The 20316-nt window shown below is 44.4% G+C and overlaps 2 protein-coding genes and 5 non-coding genes across 7 annotated transcripts; all 7 read right to left on the bottom strand.

Annotated features, from left to right (window-relative positions):
• Positions 1-794: 794 nt before the first annotated feature.
• On the bottom strand, positions 795-6817 carry rps3 (ribosomal protein S3). Its single transcript, XM_034097332.2, has 7 exons — positions 6724-6817; positions 5717-5847; positions 4786-4879; positions 3606-3700; positions 2176-2363; positions 1450-1653; positions 795-868 (listed from the first exon to the last, which is right to left on the bottom strand). The coding sequence occupies exons 1-6, from the start codon at positions 6751-6753 to the stop codon at positions 1454-1456; spliced, it is 738 nt and encodes a 245-aa protein (XP_033953223.1). The 5' UTR covers positions 6754-6817; the 3' UTR covers positions 795-868; positions 1450-1453.
• Positions 1157-1304, bottom strand: LOC117457948 (small nucleolar RNA SNORD15). Its single transcript, XR_004553384.1, has one exon. It is a non-coding gene; the product is annotated as a small nucleolar RNA SNORD15 (small nucleolar RNA).
• LOC117457950 (small nucleolar RNA SNORD15) lies at positions 1771-1918 on the bottom strand. Its single transcript, XR_004553386.1, has one exon. It is a non-coding gene; the product is annotated as a small nucleolar RNA SNORD15 (small nucleolar RNA).
• LOC117457947 (small nucleolar RNA SNORD15) lies at positions 3136-3283 on the bottom strand. Its single transcript, XR_004553383.1, has one exon. It is a non-coding gene; the product is annotated as a small nucleolar RNA SNORD15 (small nucleolar RNA).
• On the bottom strand, positions 3955-4102 carry LOC117457946 (small nucleolar RNA SNORD15). Its single transcript, XR_004553382.1, has one exon. It is a non-coding gene; the product is annotated as a small nucleolar RNA SNORD15 (small nucleolar RNA).
• LOC117457949 (small nucleolar RNA SNORD15) lies at positions 5437-5584 on the bottom strand. Its single transcript, XR_004553385.1, has one exon. It is a non-coding gene; the product is annotated as a small nucleolar RNA SNORD15 (small nucleolar RNA).
• Positions 6818-12747: 5930 nt separating the features above from the next.
• LOC117457493 (protein FAM200B-like) lies at positions 12748-13929 on the bottom strand. The gene has a single exon (XM_034097630.1). The coding sequence runs from the start codon at positions 13927-13929 to the stop codon at positions 12748-12750; it is 1182 nt and encodes a 393-aa protein (XP_033953521.1).
• Between the last annotated feature and the right edge of the window lie 6387 nt (positions 13930-20316).

The following is a 20316-nucleotide window of genomic DNA, read 5'->3' as shown; positions in this document are numbered from 1 at the left end:
ATTGCAGAGAAGATGAGTCACTCGGTAATCAAATCTTCGACTACTGTTATAGCCTTTTCCTGAGTCACGTTTGATTTTCGCTTATTAGACCTGGTGAACGCTACGCTGTAAATGTGCCGACTGATAACATTCACTCAACTCTTTTTATGCTTTGGACGTTGTTTTTAAGTTCGACCACTCAATGGGAATTCAATGTTGAGCGTCATGGTTTCACATGTATGGACGCTCTTAACTGTTATAAACATACAGATGCTGTACTTAAAATATATACACTAGAATGATTGCATGTATGAGCCAATACTTCATTTGATCTTTATAGACATTTGTGAAAATGGTCATTTTGAGTCTCGATTTAGGGACAGAACGGTAGTTTCTATAGCCTATCAAAATCTAAGCAGTAACTAACCTTGAAGCTAACTAAGCTGACATTGTGGCAAATTTCAAGCCATTCCTGAAAAATCCAACCGTATAAGATACATAGAAATGTATGAATAATAATTGTCCTTGTGCGCAGGGGTTCCAGTGTCATGACCCTTCGACAATGTGTGACTTGTTATATTGGGTTGCATGATCTGATCACGTAGACATTTTAAATTGTCTTTGATCATGACGATGAAATGACAATGCTTCTCTACGGGGTCTACTGCACAGATTGAATGCATTTTGAAAATAGTGAAAATGTTTTTCCAAAGTGGTTCAAAGGAGCTTATCCTAGCATTAAAAACATTTGAGGAACCAGACAACTTTAGATGCAATTCACCAATGCATGTGTAGTAAAGTGACAAAACTATAAGTGTATTTTCCATATTTTATTGTTTTTGTACACAAAAAACAGATCTTGCTTCCATCTTGTAGAACACTCCAAAACCTGAAAAAGACAAGACGATGCATAATGAAACATGAATAATGGTGCATTCATTTCTTCATGACGGTACAATGAAAAGTCAAGCCCTCTGATGATTGGCCCAAAAGTACAACTCAATGTGAACAGGTTCAGCTTTTCATGGTAAAAACTCATTTTGTTGAGCTTAATTTATAATTTAGTTTCTTTTTAAATATGGATCCACCCTGCTCTGGTCAGTAGGTTATTTTAAGGCCATTATTTAGAGGCACTAGATTCACTTTTCCTAAATCATTTCAACCAGGTTTGTGTGCGCCTTCTCAGACAAATGCCTCGATGTCTTCACTTGAAAAGACTGCCTGCTCTGAGGAACTGCAGCAGAACCACAGAACGTGACTCTGAAGCAGTAACCACCAGACCAGAAGAAGTCCTGCTCCGACTCGTCATCGTCTCATCACTGAAGGGCCAAGAACTGAGGATCACTCTTGTCTTTATTGCTAGTATACTGATTTTGAAAGGATATCTCCAAAATAAGTGGACACCCAATTATTCTCCCACCTCTGAAGCCTGCAGTATGCTCACTGATAAAGGCACAGGTATGTGCTCACCCTCTCATGCAGTGGGTACGGGTGTTCCCTGGGGCATGGCGGGCGCCTCTGGCTTGGCCCCCTTCTGCTCTGACATGGGTGTGGTGGGCAGGTGCTCATCCTTGGGCTCCACAATGCTGACGTGGTCGGGCAGGGGCTTCTTGGGGCCGATCTTACCGCTGGGGTCCCAGGGCAGCATGATCTTGACCTTGATGCCAAGCACACCTGAGGATGAGAAGCACAGCAATAAAGATTAGCACATCCACAGAGCACAAACCAAACGCCTTAATGAGATGATGCACTTTCTTTGCCATTTCTTGTAAATGCACTTCCAGCTTTGACCCTTCTCAGACAAATGCCTCGATGTCTTCACTTGAAAAGACTCCCTGCTCTGAGGAACTGCAGCAGAACCACAGAACGTGACTCTGAAGCAGTAACCACCAGACCAGATGAAGTCCTGCTCCGACTCGTCATCGTCTCATCACTGAAGGGGGGGGTCAACCAAGGCTCTTAAGCCTTGTACATGCATACATTTTATTCTCAAAAATAGGCATGGTCTAACAAACTCTCAAAGGGTAATTTCCCTGTTGGTGATTCATAAAGTATATGTTCTGTACCAAAGTTCATTTTGATTGGTTTCAGTAACAGTCGGGTTTTTAAAATGGCAAATGTGTCGAAATATTTCCAAAGCGATCTAGTGAGTAAGTGCTTCTTCAGCATTGTGTTGTGTGCCGGAGCGTTCCTCACCCTGCCTCAGCAGGACGTGGCGCACTGCTGTGTCCACGTAGTAGTTGACGGGGTCTCCGCTGTGGATCATCAGACCATCCACAAACTTCATGGACTTTGCCCTCTGACCCCTCAGCTTGCCAGAGACCACAACCTCGCAGCCCTTAGCACCGCTCTCCATGATGAACCTCAGAACACCATAGCACGCCCTGAAGGGGAGAACAAAGAGAATGTCATTACATGCTGTTTTCACTCTACCTCTCATTTTTGAGCACGCCATTTGAAATGACTGTTTCTCTCGTCTCTCTCCGTGTTTGAATCTATCGTGCTGACTCACTGACTGCACTAATTTGATTGGCTGAGTAGCATCACCTCCTTAACACATTAAACAATAACTTTTTAAAACATTTTCAACATCGTGGAGAAGTCCGTATATGCTCCCGGCAACACTGAGCGTCATCTTTGCCTCCTCATTACTCACCCCTACTTTAGAGAGCAATGAGTCTGCGCCTTTGATGCGCACGATGCAGTGTAGACAGGAAGCAACGCAGATCATCCTCTGGCTGCAGCCTTACCGGCACTTGCTTTTGATCAAAGTCAATGCGGAAAACCCGCACTCACAGGTAGGTGGAGGCGAAGGGAATGAGCACTTTGACAGCCTTTTTGGCGAGGTCTCCACAGACAGCCAAAAGTGTACAAGTGACACGTTTTCTGCCAGACGCCGTCTCCTCTCTGACTTTAGGTAACTCCACTACAGATCGATCCATGTTGCCGCCCGCATAAAGTTAGCTGAAGTTAACCAGCTAGATTTCACTGTTTATTGTTATTTTTTTCTCACGCTGCGCCTCTCCTGAAGCTCTCTGGCGCCCCCCAGGGGAGGCGCGCCTCACACTTTGAAAACCACTGATCTATACTAAACAATTGTAACCAGTTTTCTTTCCACTCGTTTCACCACTATGTTATGTTCATGTACGCTTTGACCCTTCTCAGACAAATGCCTCGATGTCTTCACTTGAAAAGACTCCCTGCTCTGAGGAACTGCAGCAGAACCACAGAACGTGACTCTGAAGCAGTAACCACCAGAACAGAAGAAGTCCTGCTCCGACTCGTCATCGTCTCATCACTGAAGGACACGAACTGACCCTGAACAAACAAGCTTCTGACGGATGAACCCGTCACTTCAATAGAAATGCATCATATTTGCAGCTTGTGATGATCATATCGGTTTCTACCCTTGTTCTTGTCAGTCGTGTTTTTTATTATTATGTTGATCTCATTAGTTTTCCTTATTCAATTTAAAGAAAAAGGTGTGTTCATGTCTGCATATGTTTTTGTAAAATTGTGGACAGCAACCATTATTTGTTTAATTTGTACCACTATCCCCAGCAGATGTTTTCAGAATAGAGAAGGTAGACATGTTGAACAGTTATGGAAGAGACGGCACTTGTTACCTGCGGACAGCCAGGCCTCCCAACAGCTTGTAACGCAGAGACTCTGCCTGGGCGATGGCGCACAGCCCACGGGTGGCAACCTTCTCAGCATACAGCTAACAGGGGGAGAGAAGCACAGGTTAAAGGTCAGACATCCTGACAATGGAAAACTGCATGTAAGGGCCCAAATATCTCTTGGACCCATATACGAGTGAGTACCAGTGTTTTAATGTCATTAAAAACCAGACATGAATTTGCTATGTTTTTCAGACTTGATAGCATCCTTCGCTCTAAAATACAAAATCTTAACACTACTGTGAGATTATACACTTTCTTAGCAATTTCTTGTAAATACAATTCCAGCTTTGACCCTTCTCAGACAAATGCCTCGATGTCTTCACTTGAAAAGACTCCCTGCTCTGAGGAACTGCAGCAGAACCACAGAACGTGACTCTGAAGCAGTAACCACCAGAACAGAAGAAGTCCTGCTCCGACTCGTCATCGTCTCATCACTGAAGGTTCTCAAGCCTTGTACATGCATACATTGTATTCTCCAAAAATGTGCATGAGTCTCAATATTTAATTGCATTAACTATCAATTGTAGAAGTGTTTAGTGTGATATGTTGGATTGCTTTGCAAAAATAGGCCAATGGAATCCAGTTCAGTGTGGGCTGACTGGGCTCCACTGTCCGTGTTAAAAGTAAGTGGTTTAGCAGAAAAGTTAACATTTATTTTTGCTAGCCACAAGCATGTACTAATTTGTATGATTTGATGCAATAAATCAATGACTGCATTATGAATATATTTTTCTTTACTAAACCATATAATACTTTTGTCACCGCAAAAGCCTGTTACCGTAGTGTAATTATGTGGAATACTCACATTTTTAAATGTAATATTGTCATTACTGGCTGTATTTTGCACTACTAAATACTGTAACATTATTTCTAAAACAGCGCAACATATACTTTTTACCATTTACTAATGGCTGCTAGTTCTCTTTAATTAGTGCTGCTCATCTTTTTAACCTGAATGTGTACTTACTAGGATGTACTCTTATTTTGTCTTTATGCGCAGTCTTTGCAGTTAACATTGTACATTACTCCAGTGTGGGACAAATAAAGGATTTCTGTTTGTCATTAAGCCTTATGTGTTTAAATATTTGAGTGGGCACTTTACTTGTAACTGCATTTCCCTTACCTCCACGCTGCCCTCTGGGAAGCCGAACCTCTTCTGGACCACGGCGGTCAGCTCTCTGATACGACGACCCTTCTCACCCAGAACATTCTGGGTCCTGAAGACAAGTTAAACACTCATTATTACACTGTAGTCCTATGCATACTAGTTAGCAGTCAGAAGCATCAAGTCTAACATTTGGTCATATTAAAAGTTTGGTTTAGAATTGCTGAAAATCATTATCAGGCCATTGTCATGCTGTTTTCTGAGCACATGTTACTCTTGTCAAAAAATGCACAGGAATATTTACTTAAACTAAAATGTATTTTAAAATCATACTACAGCGTAGTGTACAACTACTGCTTAGCTGTTGTGGTACTACACAACAGAAGCGAACACATACACAGGTATTGTGTTCCTGTCAAGTTTGTCAAGAATCCAATAATGGTAACATTTTCTGTAGTGATATTGACTGTTAAAGAGGTCAAACACAAAAAATTACTAGCGGTGGATGTACCTTTTTTGAATTTTAACAAGGTTGAAGTAAATCCCGTAAAAGCATGTTCTAAGGTTACGTTTGGGAAGCCTCATCCATCTATTCAACACATTATGATCGGTTTCTCCGCGTTCACTTTAAAACGTGGTTACATTTAGCAGGCAATGTGCTGCTATAACCCTTCTCAGACAAATGCCTCGATGTCTTCACACAAGAGGACCCCCTGCTCTGAGGAACTGCAGCAGAACCACAGAACGTGACTCTGAAGCCGTAACCACCAGAACAGATGAAGTCCTGCTCCGACTCGTCATCGTCTCATCACTGAAGGACACAAACTGACCCTGAACAAACAGGTCTACCTGAGAGAAACCCAAAGCTCTGTACAACAGATGGCAGTTTCTATTGTTTTGCTAACCATAAAAGTCAATAGTAAAAACGATTAAAAAAAACTGCACTCACCTTGTGGCCAGGATGATGATCTCAGTCCTGGTTGGGGTCACACGCACCTCCACTCCGGAGTAGCCATCCTCAGCAAGCTCACGAGTCAGGAACTCGTTCAGCTCTGCCTTGAAGATACCGTCTGCCACGAACTGAGGAGAGGAAAGGGTCAGCTTACACATGCTAAAGAATGATTACACAGAGGTAAAACATTCGTCTTAATAGTGGCTCGAGCCAAGGAGCGAATGGGAAGAGGTGCTCGTTTAAAGACTTAAAAAAAATAGAAATGGGGGAGAAATCTGAGACCCAAACACTGCACATGCAGCGATTACGTGAGTTAGTAACAGGAAAGGGAAATACACTACACATTTTACAGAGAAGTAGATATCAAATAAACCCCCAGCATTTATTATTATATTCCAACTCTAGTCAGCTGCGAATACCCTTTTATTTTTTACATTAACTAATCAAAATATTGAAACCGCATGTCAGATCCGTAGACACTGGACTACGTTTCTACGGTCAGTCATTAGTTTCATAATGTGCGTTGATATAAATCAAACTTTGTTACTTTATAAATATGCAATGATTACAATTTAAAAAACGACGATCTATTTAGAGTTTCTAAACTTCTTTTTATCTCATTTGACCATGAAGCTAACTCATCAAGCTAACCCTATTCAAATACCTCAAACACATGACCGTTTCGAGTAAGCAGATATATAAGGTTGTAGAGTGTTGAAATTGCTCTGAAAATATCCCCGTTGTGTTTTAATGAGAAGAGGAATCGTATCTGGAGGTACCGGTTTGTGACTCGTCGCAGATCGCGGCGGACGAAGCCATGCTAGCTAGCCAAATGAGGAGGACGCAGCGCCAGCAGTATCTGGATCAATCCTCTCCTTATCGGGGATGGACCGGTACCACACACACCAGTATGTAGCGTGGAGAACTGTATCCACACCGACATTACACTATTTGTATGTAAACTGTCTGACTGAGGGTGTAAAACAGGATAAAATTGTGCTAACCTTCCTCTTCTTGGAGATTTGCACCGCCATCTTCGGAAAGGCCGTTGACAGGAAAGGACCTTAACAATAAGCGGAAATGAATTTATACCTAAACGACTGGTTTCCGGTGACGCCATGCCCAGTGTGCTGCTAGGACTTGTAGTTTTTTTTTTTTAATGAAGCAACCCTCTTCATTTCTTTGCTGGTAGGTAGCTAGATACCCCCAAACTACATATTAAATTGTCTTTGCAACGTGTTCACTTTCGGTAACCTTTATTTGCAAACTTTGCAATGGACAGAGTATGAGCAAAAAAAACATAACCGAAAACTTCCTGTCGCCTTTGGTTGTTTTATTTTTGAATTAATTCGCTGGAAGTCTGGGTAGGGTATTTTCCTGTCTTGACAGAAGCTTTAGAGACCTATGCTTTTAGACCCATGTCCTCCAGTGGTCACAGTGAAGAACTGCAACACTACATTAGTTCAAGTTTATTTTATTTTTCTGTGTATTAATGTATAATAATGTCTACAAAGTGCAAGTCAAAGAGATTAATAATGGAGGATGATATAGTAGGATTAAGAGGGACGTGTTTATCATTTAGAGCTACCACTTCCCCCGATATGGCTCTATCGTCGGTCTTCATCACATATGACCAGTTACTCATCTCCACATTTGCTGAACGATGGTTGGCCGACACAGTGGCCTCAGGCCGCTGGTCCTCAGAACTAATGTAGAGGAGGGTGTTCTAAATGGGTTAAAGGTGACATGTCATGCTTTTCCGGTTATTACCCGTCCCCTTGTGTGTTATGAAGGTTGTTATGCATGTAAACGGTGTGCAGAGTCAAAACCCTCAAAGTACACCATGTAGGGAGTAAAACTCTAAAACAGAAAATATCTCCCCAAAACGCCTCGTTGGAGATACGTCACTGTCCATTTGATTCTTCCGGGTACATCATGATGTCATGTGGTCCCCGGAACGAAATGGACCAATCCGTGGAGCCGTTACGTTACGTCCGCGCAGCCGTTACGTTAAGCCCCCGCTGATTGGTCCAAATTGACCAATCCACGGACTTCCTCACACACTCAGTGCAGGCAGCTCTGCTGATTTCTCCTCCCTGGCTGCAGGCTGATAACAGACAGTTGGGATCGCGGCGAAATTCTCTCTGCAGACCCATTCTCACAGCGTTATCAACCTTTTTCTTCTCAATATCAAGCCACACTTATTGTTTTTACTTCGGCTGTGACTTTGTGTGTGCTCAGGGTGAGTTTGGCTGTGTTTGGCTGTGTTTCGGAGCACACTGGGCTCACAGGGAGGGGGGGGCAAGAGCTGCAGCGAGCCGTTTAGTGGAGAGAGTGAATACACATACTTTACAGAGATGCATATGCGAAACCAATGTGAGTTTGGAAAATTGCACAGTATAAATCTATTCTAGTAGACCTCAACAATGGAATTATGATCAGTGGAAATGGCCATGACATGTGACCAGGGTTGATGGGGAGATCCATACTGTGACCGGCTGTGACGGTATACTGCCCTCTAGTGAGGGGAGTGAGGAATATGTCAAGTGACATGATAACTTCCAGCCAATGCTTTCAAAGTAAAACTAGGTGATAAAATAGATAAGCAATATAAATCCATTTACAAAAATAATCCTGATATAACTCACATACAAGACGTTATATTTTGTTTCTGGGACATTCACAGCAAGCGAGTGCATTGGGATGATTTCAAGAATAGAATAGAAGCCTTTATTCTCTATAAAATACAATGAAATTACGAATGCCTGTATAACATGCTTAAAAACACACACACACAAAACGGTTTGCAAACAATTAACCCTTTGATACACAAGCTATGCATACCCCTTCTAAGGGACAACATGGGTCAAAAATGACCCGTATTGACTTATAATGTTATTTTGTGTATTGAGTGTTTCTATATTTTTGGAAATCCATTTATTTAATCATTTAATATTCCAAGTATTCATTAAATATCTTGTTTTTGATCACCACACAATCAACCTTTCAAAATGTAGGAACTAAAACAGTTTTTGTAGTAATAAATCAGGTTTGCACACATGGGTCAAAAATGACCCATGTGTGCAAGTGTGATAACAATGATAACAAAAACATACTATAATAATTATTTTGTTAAAAAATAATTATTTTATCACTGATTTGGACCAAACAATACATGTGGCTGGGTGGTGTGTGTGTTTGGTCTTTTTAGCCACATCTTTCCATTGCCCCTGTAATGTGCTTTTTGAGGTGGGGCGTGCCCTCCATGCACCTCTTCATTAACTATATTGACAAAAGTATTGGGCCACCTACACATATCACCTACAGGAGCTTTTATGACATCCCATTCCAAATTCTTAGGCATTAATATGAAGTTGGTCCCCCCTGCAGCTATAACAGCTTCCACTCTTCTGGGAAGGCGTGCTACAAGATTTCGGAGTCTGTCTGTGGGAATTTTTGCCCATTCATCCAAAAGAGCAAGGCTGCAGTCGAATAGTCCATTTAGCTTAGGAACCTTCCCAACGGAGTGAAATGACCCGGAAGTACCTCAGTGGCAGCCATGATAAGTGCCGTTCCAATTCTCTAGATCAGTGGTTCTCAACCTGTGGTACGCGTACCACTGGTGGTACGCCAACTCCCGCTAGTGGTACACGGAGGAATCTGACATAAAAAATATATATATTCTTTTTAATATTTTTATTTTATTTAACCAGATGAAAACATTGAGACAACATCTCATTTACAATGTTGACTTGGCCAATAAGGCAGCAACGTTACACGTTCTTACACATAACACAGACATATAAAATACAGAAAACACAACTAAGTAAACACAAAGACGAAAAGCAGGCACTACATTGTGCACATTTGGGACAGTAAGAAAGGTGTACTACTTATTACTGCAAGAGCAGCTGGTGGTAAGGACCTCAGACAACTTCAATTTAAAACAGGCTGTAGGGACAAGTGCCCTCAGTTTGAGGCTTGATTGAATAACATTCATTAAAAAATAAATCATACTATCAAAATACTACAACGAATGAAAATAAGCTTGAGATAATTGAAACTGTGGTTTGAATAAGTTCTAATAGGCTATTGTTGTTTTTAGATTTAGAAACGAAAACATTTTTTACATTTATTTCTGGCGTTGCTAATGACGACCATACTACCCGCGAACGATTAGCGAACGTTGCAAGCAAGCTAAAGAAAGAAGAAAGCTGAATGATGCTGTGAGAGGTACAGAGGAGAATATTACCAGCGAAAGTGAATGAGGAGGAGGACAGTCATCAACCGAGCACAAGCGCAGGCTCCGCCAGCAACGCAACAGTGATATGCACAGCCGCTGTGATGGAGGAGAGAAGTGACTCAGGAAGAAGGATGGAGAGAAGGCTGTGACCGAGGTGAAAAGCTGAGAAAGCACACGCTTGTCCTTAATTGTTATCTTTTTTCTTTTCTTTTTTACTTTGCCTCCACAGAAATGGCAATAGCAAACATCAGCAGACTGAAGATGAGCCATTAGCCCTCAGGCTCATCTGCTCCTGGAGGCTTCATTATTATTGTGGAACTGAATTCCCAAGAGGACATTTTCTGTTACAATGTAGGTTGTTGCAGGAGGCCTACATTCAAACTTTGGTACAGGAAATACAGTTGCCATTTGTTGTGTGAGAATAAGTTATTATTTTTTTCTTTATATTATCACTTGTCGTGTGTGAGTGAGTGAGTGATGAGAGAGAGACAGAGAGACTGCCCTTTGTATGTGTAGCACAATAAATAAATAATGTTATTATAAATACATTTGCCTCAGAGTCCTGCATGAACTGTGCATAGACTGTATTTTAACATTGGTCATATGGTGGTACTTGGAGAGTATTTTCTCAGGTGGCACTTGGTGTAAAAAGGTTGAGAACGACTGCTCTAGATCAGGGGTTCCCAACCTTTTTCACACAGGGCCCCCCCAAATGACTCCTGTTGGAATTTGCGACCCCCCAAAACTTTGAAACTTTAATTATCGCTGTTGCCGATCTGCCCCCCTGCCCGATCTGTACTGCGCATGTGCGAGATGGTCTGCCATACTGGACAACTCCGTACAGCAACCCAACACAGTGGCGTTTGGCAAAGCACAAAAAGAAAACGAAAAAAACCGAGAGAGCTGAGTTATTGTTATTACAACGTGACTTCCCTATTATTTAACAACTCTTTTTATTGGGTTCTTTTATTTGGGGTTAAGTACATTGTCAGAATAAGTGAGAAATGGATTTAACTTTTGTTTGGCAGCTATCATACTGAATAAATATTTACAGTGAATGAATGCAAAAATGTATGGCATATGTCTAACAGAAGTTAAATCCATGTCTCACTTATTCTGACAATGTACTTAACCCCAAATAAAAGAACCCAATAAAAAGAGTTGTTAAATAATAGTGAAGTCACGTTGTAATAACAATAACTCATCTCTCCCGGTTTTTTGTGTTCTTTTTCTGCTTTGCCAAACGCCACTGTGTGAAGTGTCCTATTAGAGTTGCCGTATGTAGTTGTCCAGTATGGCGGACCATCTCGTACATGCGCAGTACAGATCGGACAGGGGGGCAGATCGGGTAGTGACAGACGTGCCTGGTAACAGCGGTTCTCTCCACACACACACACACACACACACACACACACACACACACACACACACACACACACACACACACACACACACACACACACACACACACACACACACACACACACACACACACACACACACACACACACACACACACACACACACACACACACGTAATTAAAGTTGAAAAGTCTCAAAAATGCTACAACTACCGTCACAAACTGGTAGAATGAAGTATTTCGTTAAAGGAGGATGAAAGCGTAATCAAGGAGCACTATTGGAGTGACTTTGATGGTTATTGGACTCCCGCTGTATGAAGAAATTAAAGGACGGCACAAGTGGAAACAATTCACAAAGGGATTCAACTGTTTAAAACACATGCTCAAAGTAACCCGGATTTTGGCGATGTGTTTATGTGGATTCAAAAGTCGTAAATAATCTACAAAATGGAGGAGACCGATTTGATCGGAGCAACTGTGACAAATAATCCAACTGAAACCGACACTTTACGCGCAGAAGAAACATTTCTATTAAAGAAAAAATTATACACTTCTGTCTTTGTATGCTTTTATTAGCTACTTACTTGCAAATGTATGCATCATATTTATTTCAAATGTCGAAGAACAGGACACTTCAAAAGAATAGACTATGTCTAATAAAAAAATGGTAATATGGTGGCATAGGCCTGTATAAAACAAAAATGAAAAACTGGCATATTAAGCAGGTAAATCAAATGCTTGTCTGCCATGGAACAGGTAGCAGAGAGAAGACGAGGTTCAAGTAGGTTCATTAATGTGAACCTTGGGCTTGCACGCCCGCAGCCAGGGATGGAATGTCCGGTGTAATGTGAGTGACAGCCAGTCTAAAGTCGTTGTGAACGTCCAGTGTGTTGCGTGCTTTTGTTTTGATGGCAACAAGTGCGCTGAAGGCTGTTTCTGAGAGATATGTCGTACTGAATGGGAGTATAATCCTGGTCGTGGCATGCAGTGTGAGCTTTGGAGCGAGGCTTGGTCCTTTGACAATCCAAAACTTTTTAAATCCTTTTTCCTGGAAGTATTTCTTTGACAGCGAGTCAGCTTGGATGTCGGTGAGCTCATCTTCACAATCCAGGTATTCCACATCCTCAATTTTGGCAATAAAGGGATCTAAAACCCACAATTCCTTGGAGACATACTCGTCTATGTCAGCGAACCGTGATTGCATTTCCGTTTGCAGTGCGTTCATATGGCGGATGAATTCGCGACGTACAGACACAGGCACCGTTTCAGGATTGTTTTGGGATTGTTTCAGCAGTAGTGGAAACTGTTGCAGCTCCCCCCTCTCCATTTTCCCGACCCTGTACTCCAGTTTGCGCACAAATGCATCGAGCGTCTCTTTACATTGGAGAATGTTGGACTCCACGCCTTGCAGACGCTTGTTCGTTTCAGAGACTGAAGACGTCGGCCAGGTATGCCGTTTTAATCCAGAATGACTCAGTCACTTGCTCTGACAGTGCGCGGTTACGAGTTTGTAGAAACTCTTCAATTTTTTCCTTCAGTTCTACAAAGCGTGCCAGCACTCGGCCGCGTGAGAGCCAGCGCACCTCGGTGTGCAGGAGGAGGGTTTGGTGCGCTTCATCCTCGCACAAGTCTGCGAATAGACGCTTGTTGGTGGGGCGACCTTTGATGAAATTGACTATTTTAACAACAGTTGAGAGTGTTTCGCTGAGGTCTTCTGACAGTTTCTTGCTGGCCAGGGCCTGGCGATGTATCACACAGTGAAATATTGTGCAGTGTGGGGCCTTTTCTTTCAAGCGACTGTTAAATCCCTTGTTTTTCCCCATCATTGAGGCAGCTCCGTCTGTGCAACATGCAACTAAATTCTCATAGGAAAGATTGTGGGATGAGAGGTAAGAATCCACTGCAGTAAAAATGTCCTCACCCTGGGTGGTAGTGGTAAGGTTGATTGACATAAGAATGTCCTGCTTCAAATCTTCCCCATCGATATATTGCACATAAACAATCAGCACAGCCTCGTCTGCTACAGTTGTGGTTTCATCAAGTTGTATGGCAAATGGCCCCTTTCCAAGCTTTTCGAGCAGCTGCAGCTCGCAGTTACTTGCCATCTTGTCAATTCTGTCTTTCACCGTATTGTTTGACAGTGGTACAGTTTTTAGCTTCTCCGCCACCTGCGGGCCGCACAGTTTCTCAACCATCTTAATGCAAGCTGGCTTAATGAGCTGCTCGCCAATGTTGTGCGGTTTCTTTGCCTTTGCTATTAAAAGTGCACATTCAAAAGAGGCCTCGGTGGCCTTCTGTGCATCGCTGCCAGCCCTAACAAACGCTGTTCTAATATCCATTGGCTTGTTTGCCTTTGCAAGGTGTTGTTTCTTTATGAAAAAGTCCCAATCACGCCCGACTGTTTCTGGGTGCATGGTCTGTTGGTGTCTCTTCATTTTGCTGGGTTTCATGCTTTCGTTGGCTAGCTTCTCTCTGCATATCACACACTCTGGGCGGGTTTTGTCCGTTCCCTCCATGAAACTGAAGTTAAGATAGCTCTCTAGGTAGGTCCTCATTTTCTTTTTGATTGCAGATGAGCTGTCATCTCCTTTACGTTTTTCAGACATTTTTAGACAAAAATATTCACCTTATGAAGTCGGTCTGTGACGTTTAGATACTACTGGGACCCCAAAGCAGAGACTGACAAAAAATAAAGTTTCAAAAAGTTTAATAAACAAGGTAATCCAAGAAAGGTACTGACGACAGGGAGCTTGGCTGGCCGTAGTAAACCAAAAACAAAGTTGCGGGAAAACGTTTCCGACCAAAACTCAAAAAGAACTCCTTAACCAACTACAACAGACTCCAGGCTGCAGAAAGGCACACCGGACCGCGGGACAGCATGAAAAATACTCTGGCAGAGAAGTGAGGTGAGGGCCAGGCTCTTAAAGAGCAGGTAATCAAGTGAGTGGGGACAGGTGTGCCTCATCTGCAGCCAGGAGTAACCAGCCACGCCCCCCTGTCACACACCAGCCCTGCAGAGACAGAAAGACAGAGTAGTGAGGGGTAAAAGGAGCACACAACAAGTTAAACACAAAAACAACAAAAGCCCCATGCAAAACATAACAGTACCCCCCCCTCAAAGGACGCCTCCTGGCGGCCTACCAGGACTATCCGGGAAACGGACATAAAAGTCTCTCAAGAGTTTTGGGTCCAAAATCAGCGAGCGAGAAACCCATTGTCGCTCCTCTGGCCCATACCCCACCCAATCCACTAAATACTGGTATCCACGGCCCCACCTTCGAACCTTCAGCAACCTCCGTACAGTGAAGGCCGGGTGGTTGTCGATGAGCCGGGGGGGTGGAGGGGGTTTGGTTGGAGGGCAAAGAGGGCTGCAGGAAACTCTCTTAAGGAGTGACACATGAAAAGTGGGGTGCACCTTCAAGGCAAGAGGCAACTTAAGCCTAACCACACTAGGATTGATGACCCGTTCTATCTCATAAGGTCCAATGTACCTGGGAGTGAGTTTCCGAGAATCCGTTTGAAGAGGGATGTCACGGGAGGAAAGCCAAACCTTCTGGCCCGGTTGGTAATCCGGAGCTGGTCGTCGATGACGATCCGCCATCCTCTGGTTCCGGGCGGAGGTGCGGGTAAGAGCTGCCCGGGCTTCACGCCAGACTCTGCGGGCTCGCCGAAGATGCCCCTGTACTGAGGGAACTGCCACCTCTCTCTCTTGAACCGGGAAAAGGGGAGGTTGGAAGCCGTTGGAAGCCATAAAGGGTGACATACCTGTGGCAGAGCACACCAGGGAGTTGTGGGCGTACTCAACCCATGGCAGATGAAGAGACCATGAGGCTGGGTTTCGAGAGGCAACACAACGAAGAGCCGTTCCCAGGTCCTGATTTGCCCGCTCCGTCTGGCCATTGGTTTGGGGATGGTACCCAGAGGACAAACTGGCCGACGCCCCCAATGCCCGACAAAAGGCCTTCCAAACTTGGGAGGAAAACTGCGGACCCCTGTCTGAAACAATATCCTGAGGGATACCATGCAGCCTAAAAACATGCTGGGTGAGAAGAGTGGCAGTCTCGAGGGCAGAAGGTAGTTTAGGCAGGGGGACAAAGTGCACAGCCTTAGAGAAACGGTCAACGATGGTCAGAATAGTGTCGTTCCCGTCTGATGGTGGGAGACCAGTCACAAAATCCACCGCAATGTGGGACCAGGGCCGGTGGGGAATGGGAAGTGGGCGAAGAAGGCCAGCGGGGGCCTGATGTGAGGCCTTGCTGCGGGCACAGACGGAACAAGCTGAGACATACTCCTTCGTGTCTGCGGACATAGTGGGCCACCAGAAGCGTTGTCGAATAAGAGCCAGGGTCCGATGAAAACCTGCATGGCAGGCAACTTTGGACGTGTGGCCCCACTGGAGCACTGGAGATCTAACATCGGGGGAAACGAACAGCCGGTCTGGTGGACAATCCTGAGCCGCTGGATGGTCCTCCTGGGCCTCCTGGACCACCCTTTCAATCTCCCATCTAGCTGCTCCCACGACACAGGAAGATGGCAGAATGGTTGCATCCCTTGAGTCCTCCACTGGGGAAGCGAACTGCCGGGACAAGGCGTCGGCCTTCACATTCCTGGAGCCAGGCCGGTAGGTCAAGGTGAAGTTGAACCGTCCCAGGAAGAGAGCCCACCGAGCCTGGCGTGAGTTGAGCCTGCGTGCAGAGCGAAGGTAAGACAAATTCTTATGGTCCGTCCATACTATAAAAGGATGGTTGGCTCCCTCCAGCCAGTGCCTCCATTCTTGAAGGGCCAGAACCACTGCCAGCAACTCCCGATTACCAACGTCGTAATTCCTCTCAGCAGGGGTCAGTCGACGAGAGAAGAACGCACAAGGGTGGAGCTTCTGGTCTGCGGGGGAACGCTGGGATAAAACTGCCCCCACTCCAGAATCAGAGGCATCCACCTCCACCACAAACTGGACCCCTGGATCAGAATGAGAGAGCACAGGAGCAGTGGCAAACAGACATTTCAGTTTTACAAAAGCTGCCTCAGCTGCAGGAGACCACTCAAAAGGCAACTTGACAGAGGTGAGTTTAGTCAGAGGCACTGCTACCCTACTATAGTCCCGAATAAACCTTCTATAAAAGTTAGCAAAGCCCAGAAACCTTTGCAACTGCTTCCTGTTAGAGGGAGTGGGCCACTCGGTCACTGCTTGGACCTTGGCGGGGTCAGTCCTTAATTGTCCCTTGTCGACGATAAAACCCAGGAAACTCACAGAAGAGGCATGAAACTCGCACTTCTCAGCCTTAACGTACAGTCTGTTCTCAAGAAGTCTCTGCAGTACCAGCCTAACATGCTGGACATGCTCCTGAAGAGTGCGAGAGAAGATAAGGATGTCATCAAGGTACACAAAAACAAACCTGTTTAACATGTCACGCAATACATCATTAATCATAGCTTGAAAAACCCCAGGTGCGTTCGTTAACCCAAAAGGCATTACTAAATACTCAAAATGTCCCCTGGGAGTATTGAATGCAGTCTTCCACTCATCCCCCTCCCTTATTCTCACCAAGTGGTACGCATTGCGAAGATCCAACTTAGTGAAGATGGTGGCTTCATGAAGGGGAACAAAGGCTGAGTCTATGAGTGGAAGGGGGTACTTGTTCTTGACTGTGATCTCATTAAGCCCTCTGTAGTCTATGCAAGGGCGTAGGGTCTTATCCTTCTTGTCCACAAAAAAGAAACCTGCGCCCATAGGCGATGAAGAGGGGCGAATAAGCCCAGCAGCGAGTGAGTCAGAGATGTAACTCTCCATGGCCTCCTTCTCTGGCCTAGAGATATTGTACAGTTTACTAGATGGAAAGGGGGTGCCAGGGAGCAAATCTATGGCACAATCGTAGGGCCGGTGAGGCGGCAAGGATAGGGCGTGGTCCTTGCTGAAAACCTCCTTGACACTGTGATATTCAGGGGGTACAGAGGTGAGATCAATGGGTTTGAGGGGGTCTGGTGCTCTAGTAACTGTGGGGGGTACAGCAGAGTGTAAGCAATGAGAGTGACAGAATAAACTCCAGTTAATGATAGACGAGTTGGCCCAATCTATGTGGGGGTTATGGAGCTTCAACCACGGAAAACCTAAAACGAGTGGCGACATGGGTGAGGGGATAAGGTACAGGGAGATTATCTCGTGATGGTTGCCAGAGATCTTGAGGGAAACTGGAGCAGTACGGTGAGTAACTTGGGCTAGGAGTCTCCCATCTAAGGCAAACACATCCTTAGGTTCTGAAAGAGGCTCAAAAGGAAGTTTAGACTGCATCACAAAGTCAGTGTCAATGAAATTGTCATCCGCACCAGAATCAATCAAGACCTGCAGCAGAACAGAGTTCTGAGACCAGGAAATAGTACCTTTGACTGGGATGCGGTTGGAGGAGGCTGAGTTGATAGAAGTGTGGCTCATCAGTGCTCCCCCTGTCGCTGATGAGCCATGTCTTTTGGCAGAGAGGGACAACCGGCGCTGACGTGACCAGCCTGGCCACAGTAGAACTCATCATTAAGCCCTTTATAAAAAATTCCCAGCAAAGCCATGTCTCCCCAACCGCTCTCGGCTGCAAGAATGCGGAAATCAATAGAAAAATCAGCAACAGAGCCTGAACCCTGGTGGAGTGAAAGGAGTCTTTTACCAGCCTCCTTCCCCCTCACTGGATGATCAAACACTCTACGCATCTCTGCAGTAAAAGACGACAGAGACTGACTAATAGGCGAGTTGCTGTTAGATATGGCAAGGGCCCATGCTGCTGCTTTATCACTCAGTAGGCTCATGATGAAAGCAACCCTAGTTCTATCAGTGGAATAAGTGAAAGGCTGTTGCTCAAACACAAGACTACACTGGTGTAAGAACTGACTACAAGACCCTAAATCTCCTGAATACCTGACGGGTGTGGGGATAAAGGGCTCACGAGGATTGCAGGGCTGTCGTTCTGGATCAGCTTGAGGTGGAGGAGCAGGGTCTGTAGCTTGAGCATCGGCAGTCGGCGGGAGTGTGGAGAGATGTGCTGCGACCTGTTCCATACGGCCTCCGATGTTGGTCACACCGGCGGTTAAATCCCGAATCGCTTCCATAACTCTCTGCAGAGCTCTGTCATGTTGCCCTATCATTACCCCTTGAGCAGCAAGCGCTTCCCTGAGTCTCTCATTCTCTGCGGGGTCCATATTGGCCAGAGTATTCTGTGACGTTTAGATACTACTGGGACCCCAAAGCAGAGACTGACAAAAAATAAAGTTTCAAAAAGTTTAATAAACAAGGTAATCCAAGAAAGGTACTGACGACAGGGAGCTTGGCTGGCCGTAGTAAACCAAAAACAAAGTTGCGGGAAAACGTTTCCGACCAAAACTCAAAAAGAACTCCTTAACCAACTACAACAGACTCCAGGCTGCAGAAAGGCACACCGGACCGCAGGACAGCATGAAAAATACTCTGGCAGAGAAGTGAGGTGAGGGCCAGGCTCTTAAAGAGCAGGTAATCAAGTGAGTGGGGACAGGTGTGCCTCATCTGCAGCCAGGAGTAACCAGCCACGCCCCCCTGTCACACACCAGCCCTGCAGAGACAGAAAGACAGAGTAGTGAGGGGTAAAAGGAGCACACAACAAGTTAAACACAAAAACAACAAAAGCCCCATGCAAAACATAACACGGTCGCTAGCTAGCAAGCGCAGCAAACTGTTATTATTATGAAAGCTGACACAGTAACGTCAATGTTGGCGCGAATCGGAGGAGTATCAGATGAATTTTTTTAATTTTAATTTTAATTAATCAATTAATTTCTATATTTTATTGTAATGTGGAGACAAGGCTTTTAGCGACAATCATGTATTGCATTACAATATGTAAAAAAAATGATATGTAAAAAAAAATGATATGTACATTTTTTTTATTCTAAATATGATATTAGACCTCAAATCATCTGAGGCCTGGCGCCCCCCCTGCGATCTTTGGTGACCCCCCAAGGGGGTCGAGCCCCCCAGGTTGGGAACCACTGCTCTAGATGATAGGTGTCACTGTCTATGGAAGCAAACAAGAGACAGAAGTATTTGAATTGTATTAGACACCGAATTTATAGCATTGAAAATAATTACTTTGAAAATCATGTATCTGAATGTTTTTGCTCCGAATTTACCTATGTGAAATAAAAATGTAAAAATTCAAGTGAAAACAATTAGAATGTTCAAACTCAGATCCCAAAAATTCGAGTGAAAAAAATTCGACGTCAAAAAATTCGGTGTATAAAATTCGATGTCCAAAATTGCGATGCAGCATCATCCGGGCTACTCAGACAGGAAAACCAATCGAGCCCTAATGCAATCAAACCGACTTCTGGCCTATCAGAGCACGGCTTTGTCAGTCATGTGATCACAACAACCCGGGAGAAAAATGACGGAGAACAGCAGGGGCCTATGCTACGAAGCTGGTTCAACCTAACCTGGATATGTTTGAGTTAGCCGGTTGGCCTAATCCAAAACATACGCGCTCTCGCTAAACTGTACTACGACGCTGGTTATCAAGTGGATCGCTCAAGCCAGCCGTGTCCTATCTAGTTAGGTGCGCGTTCACATGAAAGGGGTGGTATTTGGAGCATTCGACCAATCACAAACATGGAGAAGCGTACTGACAGCGCAGCGTATACTTCCTGAATGAAAAGTAAACTTTAATACTAGTCAAAAATGAAGAAGTTAAACTTTAAACATCCATGACTTAAACACTTTATCCAGGATCAAAGCCACAGAGCTGCACCTGCAAGGTGAATACAGCTGGCAAAAGAAAAAGTGTTTGAATGTGTACATTAACAGGTTTATGATATCACTGCCCCGTCTAAAACACGATCTGACTTCAATTACATTTGTCTCGAGTGTTTCGTCAACTTATGTGTTGCTTAAAATAATACTTCTGCATACAGTATGTGACACAGTGAGTGTTGCACGGCCAGATACGGCTCAGCTGACTCAGATAAGGAGATATGATACATTATGA

This window comes from Pseudochaenichthys georgianus, chromosome 13, assembly GCF_902827115.2.
Source record: "Pseudochaenichthys georgianus chromosome 13, fPseGeo1.2, whole genome shotgun sequence".
Taxonomy (NCBI): Eukaryota; Metazoa; Chordata; class Actinopteri; order Perciformes; family Channichthyidae; genus Pseudochaenichthys; species Pseudochaenichthys georgianus.
The sequence above is the reverse complement of the archived record's forward strand: the minus strand, read 5'-3'. Positions and strand labels throughout refer to the sequence as shown.

Bases quoted from the DNA above. Each gene is read 5' to 3' on its own strand.
- rps3 (XM_034097332.2), bottom strand. From the start codon at position 6,753: ATGGCGGTGCAAATCTCCAAGAAGAGGAAG. The intron at 4,880-5,716 runs GTGAGTGCAGTT...ACTTGTCTTCAG, and splicing joins ATCATCATCCTGGCCACAAG to GACCCAGAATGTTCTGGGTG. The intron at 2,364-3,605 runs GTAACAAGTGCC...TCTCCCCTTCAG, and splicing joins GGAGGCCTGGCTGTCCGCAG to GGCGTGCTATGGTGTTCTGA.
- LOC117457493 (XM_034097630.1), bottom strand. From the start codon at position 13,929: ATGTCTGAAAAACGTAAAGGAGATGACAGCTCATCTGCAATCAAAAAG.